This window comes from Cervus elaphus, chromosome 10 (assembly GCF_910594005.1).
Source record: "Cervus elaphus chromosome 10, mCerEla1.1, whole genome shotgun sequence".
Classification (NCBI taxonomy): Eukaryota; Metazoa; Chordata; class Mammalia; order Artiodactyla; family Cervidae; genus Cervus; species Cervus elaphus.
Window position 1 is genome coordinate 54,630,808 of NC_057824.1, and position 12,128 is coordinate 54,642,935.

At 63.8% G+C, this 12,128-nt stretch overlaps 1 protein-coding gene across 3 annotated transcripts in view; it reads left to right on the top strand.

Moving 5' to 3' along the window:
• MAD1L1 (mitotic arrest deficient 1 like 1) overlaps positions 1–12,128 on the top strand; it is a 233,017-nt gene that overhangs the window by 176,492 nt on the left and 44,397 nt on the right. The window contains exon 1 of one of the 3 annotated variants that reach the window (XM_043915438.1): positions 10,214–10,516. The exons of the other annotated variants lie outside the window; for them this stretch is intronic. Within the exon in view, the coding sequence (XP_043771373.1) occupies positions 10,322–10,516 (195 nt within the window). The 5' untranslated portion in view covers positions 10,214–10,321. Of the gene's footprint in view, positions 1–10,213; positions 10,517–12,128 lie in introns of those variants that run through there. 3 annotated transcript variants of the gene reach the window in all.

A 12,128-nucleotide genomic window follows, 5' to 3' on the forward strand; every position in this document is an offset into this window, starting at 1 on the left:
GAGCCCCCGTCCCACCGTCGCTCAGAGGGGGTGGGAGAAGCCCCCCGAGCGGGAGCGTCCCCTCACGTCCCCGCCCCACCTGCTTCCGGTCGTGGTGGTGAGGGGGAAGCTGTGCTCAGGAAGGGGCCTGACTGCAGCCCGGTGACATTTACACTGACTGTCTTTTTTGGAAATGGAGTGGGTAGAAAATTGCCGGGTTCCCTGTGAGTGGAGAACGTGTGGAGGAAACTGCCCGGCTCCCACCCCGTCTAATCATAGCGGCTCCTGGCCTGGCCTCCTCCTGCTCTGGGATACGGGGGCCGGGGTGTGGGGGGGCGGCTGCGGGAGGGGCAGCCTTCACTGCTCTTCATGCCTCGCTGCCCTCGCCTCTGACCCCATCTAATCACAGCGGCCCCCAGCCTGGCCTCCTCTCCGGGATACGGGGGGCAGGTAGGGGGACAGGGCTGTAACCGGGGGCGGGCTGCAAGGGGGACAGCCTTCACGCCTCGCTGCCCGCGGCTCCCACCCACTCCCCATGCAGCAGACCCGAGCCCCACTGGCCCCTCGACTGCAGGTTCCGCCTGCCCTCCCCCCCCCGCCAGGGTCAGTCCTTGGACCCGAGGTCCCTCCCTCACCGGTTCTCACTGGCCAGGAGCCCTGAACCTACAGCCGGTCCAGGCTCTGCTTCTCGGAGCCTGTCTCGCCTTTGGGTCCTCCTGGGCCTTGAGCGTGTCCTGTCCCCGACTAGATAGGTTATTTCCTGACGGTCTGCTGCCCGTGCTTCTGGAATGCTCTCTGGGCGTTGCTCCCTGGCGGGGGCAGGACCCTGCAGGCCGTGGCGCCTGGTGCCGGGTGGGGTGAGCCCCCGAGGCTGTCCCTGGCGAGGCCAGCTGTGTCCCTCGTGGCCCAGGCTCGCCCCACCCCCAGCCCTGCAGGCTGCTGTCGCTCTGCACGTCTGGTCCCTCGACGCTGGGTGTGGACTGGCCACGGCGCAGCCACGGCGCAGCCACGGCTCTGCACACACCAGCCCCTCCCTCAGCTGTGGCCCTGGCCCCTTCCTGGCCGCACCCGGGCGCACCACTGGCCTGACCTGCTCCTGCTCTCACTCAACACTCACGGGCACTGAGGTGGGCGTGCTGTTCCCCCCGAGCAGAGGCAGCCTGGCACGCAGAAGCCACCCATCTGCTGCATGGCGGGAGGTGACACGATCATGCCCCCCACCGCAAGCCGGCTGCACTGCCCCAGCGGAGGTCCAGACCTCCCTGGCCAGCAGCCCTGGTCTGCCTTGAAAGCCTGTATGAGGCCCACCGGGCCGGCTGCATCCTGCCGCCCCACCCCCGTCCTGGCCAAGCCGGAGCTCTGTGGTGTCAAGACCAGGCTGCCCTCCAGCCAGCTGCCCTCCCCGGGCCGTGAGCAGCCGTGTGCCGTGCGCCCTGCCTGCCTGTGGTAGGGGGTCCCGGGCGGGCAGCTCTGGCATCACCCCTCCGCCGGGCACTGAGCCGAGTGCAGCGACCCAGCCTGACTGCAGCCAGTGTTCCTGGGGCACAGGAACTCCAAGGCGCACGTGGTGACACGGGCAGGGCGCCCCGGAGGTGGGCTCCGGAGGACGCATGTCCAGGTGTGAGCTCCTGACCTGCAGACCGGGGCTCTGGGTGGACGCTTCCCTTCCCGGGTCCTGGCTCCTTTGTGTCGGGGGAGCCAGCGCCCAGGGCTGCGAGCATCAGGCCAGGTGCACGTGAGGCTCTCGTCCGGCTCCTCTCCTATGTAGCTTCTTGGAGCTGGTGGGTTTGCTCCCCCTAATGTGAGTCTGTACTGCCCACCCCCCCCCCACCCCCTGTAAACTCAGCCCGTCTTCACACTTCCTGATGCTTTCGTCTCTCTGCGTTTGGGGGGTTCTCCCCACAGATGCGTGTGTCCTGTTAGTTTCACACAACACATGGCACGTCTGCTTGCGTGTGTTATGATGCTTTAATCCTGCCGGTTACCAGGAACGTGATCACGACCTTGCCATGGCATACATCCTTTTGCTCACGCCTCTGCCATGCATGTGTCTGTGTGTGGGAGAGACTCCCAGAAGAGAGGGTTGGCAGGAACCTGCGTGGGTTGCGACAGCAGCACCGACGGTCATGCGACGGCTGCGCCGTGAGGGTGCGGACCCCCTGCCCCAGACAGCAGGCCTCCGGACCTCTCTGGCCCAGGGGGTGAAAACAGGGTAGTTGGAACTGTCAGTCCCTTTATCACCTGTGAGTGAGGATTTTTAAATGTGTTCGTGTGTGTTGATGTCCTTGGTTCATTTTTCAAATGGTCTGTTGGTCCTTTTCTTGTTGGTTTCTTGGAGCTCTTTGTATATTAAGGATGTTTTAAGTTGTGAATATGTTTTTCTAATTATCATTTGTCTTTTGACTTTTATGTTTGTGCTGTTTTCCCTTTTTTTTTTTTTAACCAAGCAGAAGTTTTTGGCTTTTAGATTTATTTTATTACAGATGCATTTATCACCTTTTCCTTTTTAGCTTTTGGGTTTTTGTTCATATCTTTACGTTTCTCATGTCCAGATAGTAAAGAATTCTCTCATGGTATCTTCTGGTTTTCTGGGGCAGTTTCATTTTTTACATAAATCTGACGGATTTGGAATCTGGTTTGGGTTTTTTATTAGGTGGGAGGCGTGGTTTTGGGAGGGGCTCCTCCTGGTACCCCTGGACCACTTCCTGAAAGCCTGTCTTTTCCTCATTGGCGTGAGATCAGCCCCCTCGTGCACCCAATGCCCCGGGTCAGGTCGAGGCTGGGGCTCGGTGTCCTGCTGCTCCCAACTCTTTGTTTATCAGGGTTTTCTCTTGTTCACTTTTATATGAACTTTGGGATCAGCATATCCAGCTCCCTCTCCCCCAGCCAGCTTAGAACTTGCTGGATGTCGTGAACCGAGAGCGTGAGGGTCTAGGGGTCGGGTCTCCTGGTCTCGCCCTCCTCCGGGAGGATGTCGCTGAGACTCTGTTAGGGTCTATGTCCACCCCACCGGGAAGCTCGCACAGAAGGACAGACACTGTGTGATTCCACCTGTGTGGGGTCCCTGGAGGAGCCAGGGTCACAGAAACAGGAGGCAGAGAGTGGGGCCAGGGGCTGAGGGGCAGAGCCCTGGGGAGGGGGCCTCGGCTTGGGAAGGCCTGTGGGTGGACAGTGCTGACGACTGCACAGCAGCTTGAATGCACTTAAACCGAACAACACACTTAAAAATAGTTAAGGCGGCGAATTTTATCACAGTTCCGAAAACTTCTTACTGGCTTTGCTGAACATCTTCTGTTATAGCTCAGAGGCCTGGCGGGAGGAGCACAGCCCGTGTCTGTGGTGAGGGGCGTGGGTGCTGGACACCCTGCCCTCTTCTGCCCCGCAGCCAGGCCCTCCCATTCCCCAGCTGGTCCTGCAGCCGCCAGCCTGACCGGACACCCCCACTGCCAGTTCCCGCGGCTCAGGGCGGATTTGGGGCGCCTCCTGCCGCTTGCTGTCTGTGACTGGGAGATCTGGCAGCCCAGGTGCCTGATTTCCAGCTGGGACACAGGTCACTTGGTCAGCAGGCTCGGAGGGCCATCACTGTGGGAGGGCAGGGGCTGCCGCAGGCGTGTCCCACCTTCTTCTCCTCCCCCGGCCTCCCCCATCCCTCCCCCGAGAGCCGTGGCCCTGGGTGCCCAGGTGGGTGGCCAGTGTCCCAGCTGTGAGCACTGCCCTGATGCAGTAGCAGCTTAGGGGGCAGCCCAGTCTGTGGACAGGAGTGTGGGGCCTTGTTAGCTGGGGGGCAGCTTGGCCATCTTACCCGCTGTGCTGTACCTCCCCAGCCTTGCATCTGCTGCACTGCAGCCCTGAGTCTCCCTGCAGGGTGGCCTGGGAGGGTGATCGGGGTGGGGGGCGCTGGGAGGGCCCAGGGCCTACAGCTGGCCTTCAGCCGCAGTGGCCGCCGCCCGACGGTGAGGGTTGTCTTTCGTGGCTTCCCTGCAGGCTGTTTACAAGCCTCTCTCACAGCAGGTCACCTTCTGAAGGACTCCGCATGGGGGTCGTGGGCGATTAGCATCCTGTAACTGGCTCCGCCAACCTCCCTGTGTCTGCTGCTTGGAGCCAGGGATCGGGGCTGTGATCTTGCGCATGGGCAGCGCGGGGCCACAGGGGCAGCGCACCACGTGTGCCAGGGCTTCCGGCCTCTGCAGCACCCCTGCTCTGTCCTCACTTTTCCTGGTCCTCACCTGCCCAGCGAGACCTGGGCAGTCCTCGGCTCTCTACAGCACAGCTGGGTCAGAGGTCCCATGAGCTTGCAGAGCCACACTGCTGGACCCGAAAGAGCCAGGATCTGGGGCAGGTTGATGAGACTAAGGACCGAGCATCTCGAGTCCCTGTGGCCTGGCTCTGACTCGGTGTCCGCCCGCTGGGTGGGGACCTTGCTGCAGCCACGCAGAAGTGACCTGGTGTCCCCTCTCAGGTCCCTGGACACCTCCGTCTTCTGTCCCGCGTCCCTCTGCCAGCACCTGGGTGGGGCAAACGTGGGGGTGACTTGAGATGGGAGGCAGTGCTCCCCACCCGTGCGCTGCAGCCTTGGGCCGGGCCTTGTCCCCGCTCTGCCTTCCTTGGGGGTCAGATTTGCATGGGTGCTTTCCTGCGCCGTATTCTCGTAACTCCAGAAAGGCCTGGGTCCTCAGATAGGGGCACACTGGCCACATCCGGCAGGTGTGATACACGCCCGTCAGGATTAACCCTGGCTTTTGCTCCACAGTCATCACAGGTAACAACGGGACACTCAGCAAAGCTGCGTTGCCTTTATGACTGTCTTCACATCCACTGACTTTCTGATCTTTCCAGACCTGGGAAGGTGAGCAGAGTCCCCATTTTACAGATGAGCAAATTGAGTCTCCGAGCAGCCTGGTCATCTCAGAACCAGAGCAGGGATGTCTGTGTTTCTTGCAACAGAACGCCAGCCGAGGGGCTGCACCCTCTCACCGGGGGTCCGTGTGAGCAGAGGGGCTGCTGTCCACAGGACGAGTAGTGGCCCTGACGGGAATGCCCCTCCTCAGGCTCCACGGCCCCCGAGGGGACTCTGGCCGCAACCACAGGCAGCCTGCAAGCTCACCCGTGTCTCAGGCACACGCGGCGCCTCGTGGCCAGTGGCAGATAAACTCCCTGCAAGGCTCCCTGGCGCTGGCGGGACTGTCCGGGGAGGATGACGTGAGAAGGGCCGTCCACGGGCGTCGGCCTGGTGACGCCACTCCCACGGCCCATCCTGCCTGCGCCCCAGCTCACACCGGACCTGGGGCCTGGCGGCCCGCTCCCACCCCGCCCCTCGGCTCCAGCGGCCGGTCCCCAGGGCTGGGCAGCGGCGAGCACACTCCCCTGGATGGCGACCCCACAGCCGGCTTCTTTGTGAGGAGCCTCGGCCACAGGAGTGGGAGTGCCTGGTCCTGGGGGGCCCTGGGGGGCGGGGCCTCCGGGAACGAGGGCGTGGGGGCGGGGCCTCGGGAAACGGAGCGTGGGGGCGGGGCCAGCGCGTGGGGGCGGGGCCTCGGGAAATGGAGCAGGTGGGGGCGGGGCCTCGGCCCCTGTGGCCCCTGGCTTGTGGTGCCCCAGAGCAGGGGTTTGAGAGCGCCCGCTTCTCTTGGCCCACGGCAGGAGGCTGGTCCCCAGACGGCAGGCCATCTCCTTGCCCGCGGCTCTCCTGCCTCCAGCCCAGGCCCTCTCTCTTCACCCCTCTCGTGACCTGCTCGGTGGCCGCGAGAGTCTCTGGCGCTTGGTGCCGGGGGTCTGTAGGGTCTGGCCTGCAGTTACGTGGCCCACAGCTGACGCCGCAGGCTCTCCACCCTCGGCCAGCACTCAGTCTCGAGGCTTGGCCTGCTGGGTGCCCCCAGCTTCAGAGCTGGGCAGCGTCCGGTGAGCCACCAAGCGCCAAGGAAACCGGCCCACACGGCATGTCGGACGTGAAGCCAGCGCCCGAGGGACCCGCCCAAGGTCACGGAGCCCACGGGCGGCAGGGCGCGCGGGTCCTGGGCTCACAGAGGCGGGCGTGCAGGCTGGCGGGGCCTGGAGGGCTGAGCGTCCCTGTCCTTGAGGTCTGGCTCACCCTGCCCCTCAGCTTCGGCGGGACCCTGAAGCTCCCGCCCTTCTCCCTGAGCTGAGCTTCCTGCAGCGGGGAGAGGTATTGATTCAGTTTTCAAGTCGGGTGATTCATAAATATGCATGAGGATCGGTGGTTACTTAACTGTGCTTTTTAATTCTCAGCGCATCCCTACCTCCTGCCAGCAGGGTCTCTTAGCAGGCACAGCAGGCCCCCTCCCCGGCTGTCACAGTCCTTCACGGCCCACAGGGGTCCCGGGGGTCTGCCCCCCCATCCTGGTCTCCCGGGCGCTAGGCTGAGAAGGCCCTTAGAGGTCAGGTTCACTGCCCTCCCACTTCCTCGGATGGAAGCCGAGGCCCTGGAGGACAGACGCCCTGGGCAGCCCGCAGGGCAGGGCAGAACGTGACTGCTGACGGCAATGAGGCAGGTGCATGGGGCTCAGGAGGCCAGCTCCAAGGCTCGGACGCAGGGGCCCTGGCCGTCCGTCACAGCTTGCCCAGAATCTGAGCGTGAGAAGGAAACCCCCGTGACCTGCAGGCTGCAAGTGGGCTGCGGGGCCCCCGGGAGGAGCCCTGCTCAGGCCCAGCCCTGCTGCCTGGGCCTGTGGTTGTCGGGCAGGCCCGGTCCTCTGCGGACTCGAGACCCCACCTGTATCCTGAGAAACTCTCAGTCCCCCGAGGACCCTGGTGGGGCTGGAGCTTCTCTGCAGCCTGCCCTGAGCCCACCTGCGGTCTTGGACGGGAACAGGCCTCCGCTCCCGGTGAGGGGGAGTTTTTGTTTGCCGGTAATTGCACCCACGCATCAAAGAGAGGCTCAGAACTTTTCCTTTTGAGATTCCCGTCAGCGTCTCAACAGTTTCCTCAGCTGTGAATCAAACAAGGCAACAAATTTTTAGCAGAAGATTACAGCCGTTTCTCCCCTTTCTTCCTCAGAGCCGTCATCTAGTCGCAGATATCAGCAGATTTGTTCACACCCTCCCATCTGCTTTAGTGGTGCCAGCCCCCGATGCCCCTCACAGTGCCACCAGGCCCCAGTGCCCGTCACGGTCCCATGATGCCCCAATGCCCGTCAGGGTGCCACGGGGCCCCTGTGCCTCCAACCATGCCCGGGGTGAAGGGTGGCACCCCTGCCCCTGGCTGGCTGTGAGCACCTCCTCTCCCAGGCACCGTGCAGCCCACAGGGAAGGAAGGAGGGACAGACAAGAGGGAGGGGAGGGCCTCCTTGCTCCCGGAGAGGGTGCAAAGCAGAGCCCAGGTGCCCTGAGCCCTGATGCCTCCTCCCCCAGCCTGGGCACCCAGTCCTGTGGGCCTTTGACCCGTGGCGGCCTCGTCGGGCCTGTGAGGGAGGCTGACTGGGTAGCAGCTTGTGTGCAGTCCAGCTGGGCCTTGGGCCAGTCCTCCCAGGCACCTGGGAACAGTGGCCCCATGGTCTGTGGTGCTCCTCCGTCCCCAGGCGGGTCAGACTCCTGGGGGAGCAGCTGCCGCAGCCCCCGTCCTCTGAGCAGAGTGACTTTCCTTGACTTCTGAGTGCCCTGTGGGAGGGTGCAGGCGTTGGGGCCTGTGGCCGACCCCAGCCCCGAGGCGCTGTCATAACCTTGTCTCGAGTGCCTGGTCCCCCAGAGGCACCTCAGGAAGCCCCCCGAAAGTCCAGCTGGACCCAGGTGGTATGGGCCTGAGCTGGGTGGACTGGCCTGCCTCCTGCCAAGCCAGACGCGCAGACCTGCCCTGAGGACCAGGGTCTGGAAAGCGTGTCGCTGAGCCTGGAGTCCTGGCTGCGTGGGGGCCTGTGACTGGGAGGTGGTTTGAGAGGAAGCTGGGACAGCCTCAGTCAGGGGCAGCGCTAAAGACCTCCACCCTGACCTGCGGGCCGTGGGTCGTGTAGGCGCGAGGAGACCCGCAGGCAGGGCCGTGTCCACACCCGAGGTCCTGGGCCGTGCCAGCCAGGGTCAGCCCCGCTGTGGACCCGCGTCCCCCAACCCCCACCCCGGGCCAAGCCCCAGCCCAGCACCGCTTCCCTCCGGCCCAGCGCCCCCGGAGGGCTCCGCCCCATTCACGCTGCCCACAGGCCAGGCAGGCGCATGGAGGAGGAGCTGGTGCCGGGCAGGCTCTCAGGGCGGATGGAGCGCCCGCACGCGTTCTGCTGTGTGTTCTTCCTCTCTTCTTTCATCTCTTTCTTAAAAACAGCTTTATTGAGATACGATTTACACACCACAGAGCTCGCCCGTGTGAAGCGTGCGGTTCGGTGGGTTTCATACTTTCACAGGTAGCGAGCAGCCATCACCACACAGATTGCGAACGATCCTATCCGCTCAGGAGGGAACCCCGCAGGCCCTTGGCCGTCGCCCTGCGCGCCCCGCCCCCTCCCGCCTCCAGCAGCCGCTGCTCTGCTCTCTGCGCCTGGAGCTGTCCTTGCCGGGACAGTCACGCGAGTGGCGGCGTGTGTGTGGTCTGTGACTGGCTTCGCCCCCCGAGCGCGGTTTTTTCTCTTTCCCGTTTTGCCGCACCGGGGCGTGTGAGATCTTAGTTCCCGGCGAGCCCCTGCGCGGGAAGTCCCCGGGCAGTGTTTTCCGGGATCGTTCGCGTCGCAGCCGGTGTCGGCGCTCTGCTCCTCTTCACGGCTGCGTCATACCCCCTGGTGTGGGTGGACACGTGGATGGTGCTGCTGTGAACATCTGTGTACAAGTTTCTCTGTGGACGTGTGTTTTTATTCCTCTCGGGTGTGTCCCTGGGTGTAGACTCGCTGGATCGTGTGGTGCTGGTGGTGGTGGTTTTGTCAATCGTGTCTGACTCTCTCTGACCCCGTGGACTGTAGCCCACCAGGCTCCTCTGTCCATGGTATTGCCCAGGCAAGGACACTGGAATGGGTTGCCATTTCCTTCTCCGGGGGACCTTCCCGACCCAGGGATCCAGCCCACGTCTCCTGCATTGGCAGGTGGATTCTTCACCCCTGAGCCCCCTGGGAAGCCCAGACCACGTGGTCACTGTCTGGTTGTTTGAGGAACTGGTTTCCATGGAGGAAGCACCATTTTCTGCCCCAGCAGCAGCAGGGCTCAGTTTATCTGTCCTCACAGAGACTGCCTTCGTCATTCCTGCCTGGCAGGTGCAAAGTGATGTTTCTTTCTGGTTCCGATTCTGGTGTCCCTGATCGCTGATGACATTGGTGTCCAGCATCTTTTCCTGTGCTCATTGGCTGTTTGTATATCTTCTTTGGAGAAGGATTGGTTCAGACCTTTGCCCGTTTTTACATAAGTTTGTTTTCTTTTGTTTTTTCCCCTCTGTTACCGAGTTGCAGGAACTCTTCATGTGTTCTGGATCAAGTCTCTTACCAGAGAAGTGATTTACAAGTACTTCCTCCTGCTCTGGGTGTTGTTTTTTTCGCTTCCTTGGTGGTGTGCTTTGAAGCACAGAAGTTTTTCATTTTGAAGTCCAGTGTGTCTACATTTTTCAAAAGAAAAATGTATGTTTTTCTTGTTTTTAGTGTCATGTTCCTTGTTTTTAGTCTCATGTGGAAGAATCCAAGACCAAACCCAGTGCCTGTGTCTCCTGCCAACACTGGCTCTCATGCTTAGGTCTTTATCCACTCTGGGGTCACTTTCGTGCAGTGTGAGGTGAGGACTCAGTCCGACGCTCCTGCACGGGGGTGCCCCCCGTCCAGCACCTCTTCCTGGCAGTGGTCCCGCCGGGAGGTGCTGGCCCGGCCCTGACCCGCTGTCAGGTCAGCCGCTCCCCCACCCGGTGCCCGCCCGGCTGCCTGTGCAGAGCTTCAAGGTCTGCACGGTGCTCCCTGCCCTCCTTCCTGCCTTCCCTGTCGCTGCCCCGCGGGGACAGACGGCGTGACCAGCACCGCCTGTGCCAACATGGCCCTTTGCAGAACATGTCTGTGCTTGTCTTCTCCCTGCACCCCCGACCCGGCGCCCGTGGGACACGCGGGTCCCCGGGCGCCCCCTGCTGGCCGCGGGGCCTTTGCCCGAGCATGCGGGGTGGACGGACTCCATGCCTGGCTGTGTCTCCCAGGCTGTGAGAATCGGACGAAATAAGATCCCTTCCGGCCTGACAGCCTGTGACTCACCGGAGTTACACCATGTCTCTTTGAGGCTCTTACAAGGTTTTCAGAAATGCACGGGGAGCCAGCCGTCAGCCCCTCCACCTCCCCGCCCTCTGCTGGCCCTCCCCGTGCCTGGGGCAGAAGGGCTGGCAGCGTCTCCACACGCCCCCTCCCTTTTAGGGCCACAGTTAGCAGGCTGGCGAGGGCTGGCTGGCAATGGCCACACAAGCCTCTGATGCCTTGGAGGGCTGGTGTCCTCGCAGCTTCATTCCCGTGCTGGGGCGGCTGCTCTGCGGCACAGCCATGTTGCCGGCCTGCCCCACCTCCCGGGGGTTTGGTGATCTGGGTAACGGTGCTGTTCCCGCTGCTGCCCGTGGAGGACGGAGCCGTAGGCAGAGGCCCCAGGCGGAGGTCGGGTGTCCCAAGAGGGAGTCTCGCTGTTGGAGTGGAGGAAGACAACTACTGAGCTGGCCCAGCGGCCCTCCCTGGGAGGCGGGTGGGCCCGGCCGGCAGCCCACGGCCCTCGGCCAGGGACACAGCGTGCCTCTCTCCCCGCGCCTGGGGGAGACCCCTGGGCTCCCCTCGCCGAGGCCCAGGCCTTCCCCTCGCGCCTGCCCTGCAGGGCTCCTGCTTGTCAGAGGGGCTCAGGGAGTGACAGCCAGAGACACGCGGCTCCTCCTTTGACTTCCGGGGCCTCAGAGCCGAGCTGCCTCTCCTGGGGACTCTGGGCCAAACGGCGGGGACAGAACTGAGGGTGGGGTTTACTCAGCAGCGGTCTGTCTGCTCCCCGCCTGTGCTTAGCTGTTGGGGTGACTCTAGGTGACCTCACTTGGTGCCAGTGAGCTTGATGGGGGTGGGGGATGAGCCTGACGGGGGTGAGGGGCGAGCCTGACGGGGGTGAGGGCGAGCCTGACGGGGGTGAGGGTGAGCTTCACGGGGATGAGGGTGAGCTTCACGGGGGTGAGGGGCGAGCCTGACGGGGGTGAGGGTGAGCTTCACGGGGGTGAGGGGTGAGCCTGACGGGGGTGAGGGGATGAGCCTGACGGGGGTGAGGGGTGAGCCTGACGGGGGTGAGGGCGAGCCTGACGGGGGTGAGGGGGTGAGCCTGACGGGGGTGAGGGCAAGCCTGACGGGGGTGAGGGCGAGCCTGACGGGGGTGAGGGCGAGCCTGACGGGGGGTGGGGGATGAGCCTGACGGGGGTGAGGGGCGAGCCTGACGGGGGTGAGGGGATGAACCTGACGAGCCTGACGGGGGTGAGGGGCGAGCCTGACGGGGGTGAGGGGCGAGCCTGACGGGGGTGAGGGCGAGCCTGACGGGGGTGAGGGGCGAGCCTGACGGGGGTGAGGGGCGAGCCTGACGGGGGTGAGGGGCGAGCCTGACGGGGGTGAGGGGATGAGCCTGACGGGGGTGAGGGGCGAGCCTGACGGGTGAGGGGCGAGCCTGACGGGGGTGAGGGGCGAGCCTGACGGGGGTGAGGGGCGAGCCTGACGGGTGAGGGTGAGCCTGACGGGGGTGGGGGATGAGCCTGACGGGGGTGAGGGGCGAGCCTGACGGGGGTGAGGGGGTGAGCCTGACGGGGGTGAGGGGTGAGCCTGACGGGGGTGGGGGATGAGCCTGACGGGGGTGAGGGTGAGCTTCACGGGGATGAGGGGCGAGCCTGACGGGGATGAGGGTGAGCTTCACGGGGATGAGGGGCGAGCCTCACGGGGGTGAGGACTCCCTGATGCGTGTGGCAGGAAGCTGAGGCCGGGCTGGCCCAGGCCTCCTCCAGGGCACGGCCTGGGCGTGTGCACCGGGTAACATGCCTGCAGGGATGCGCACCCATCCAGCGTGGACGTTCACTGACCATCTGCTCCTGGCGACCAGGCCCCAGAGCAGCTCTGCCCGCAGCCGTCCCCTTCTGCGCTCAGGTCTGGCGTTGTGTGTCAGTAACAGGAGCCATGACAGTGAGGCGTGCGGGGACTCCACTTTAGTGTCATGGCTTTCTCAAGTGTTTGAATTTTAGAAGCCGGGTCTCAGTGT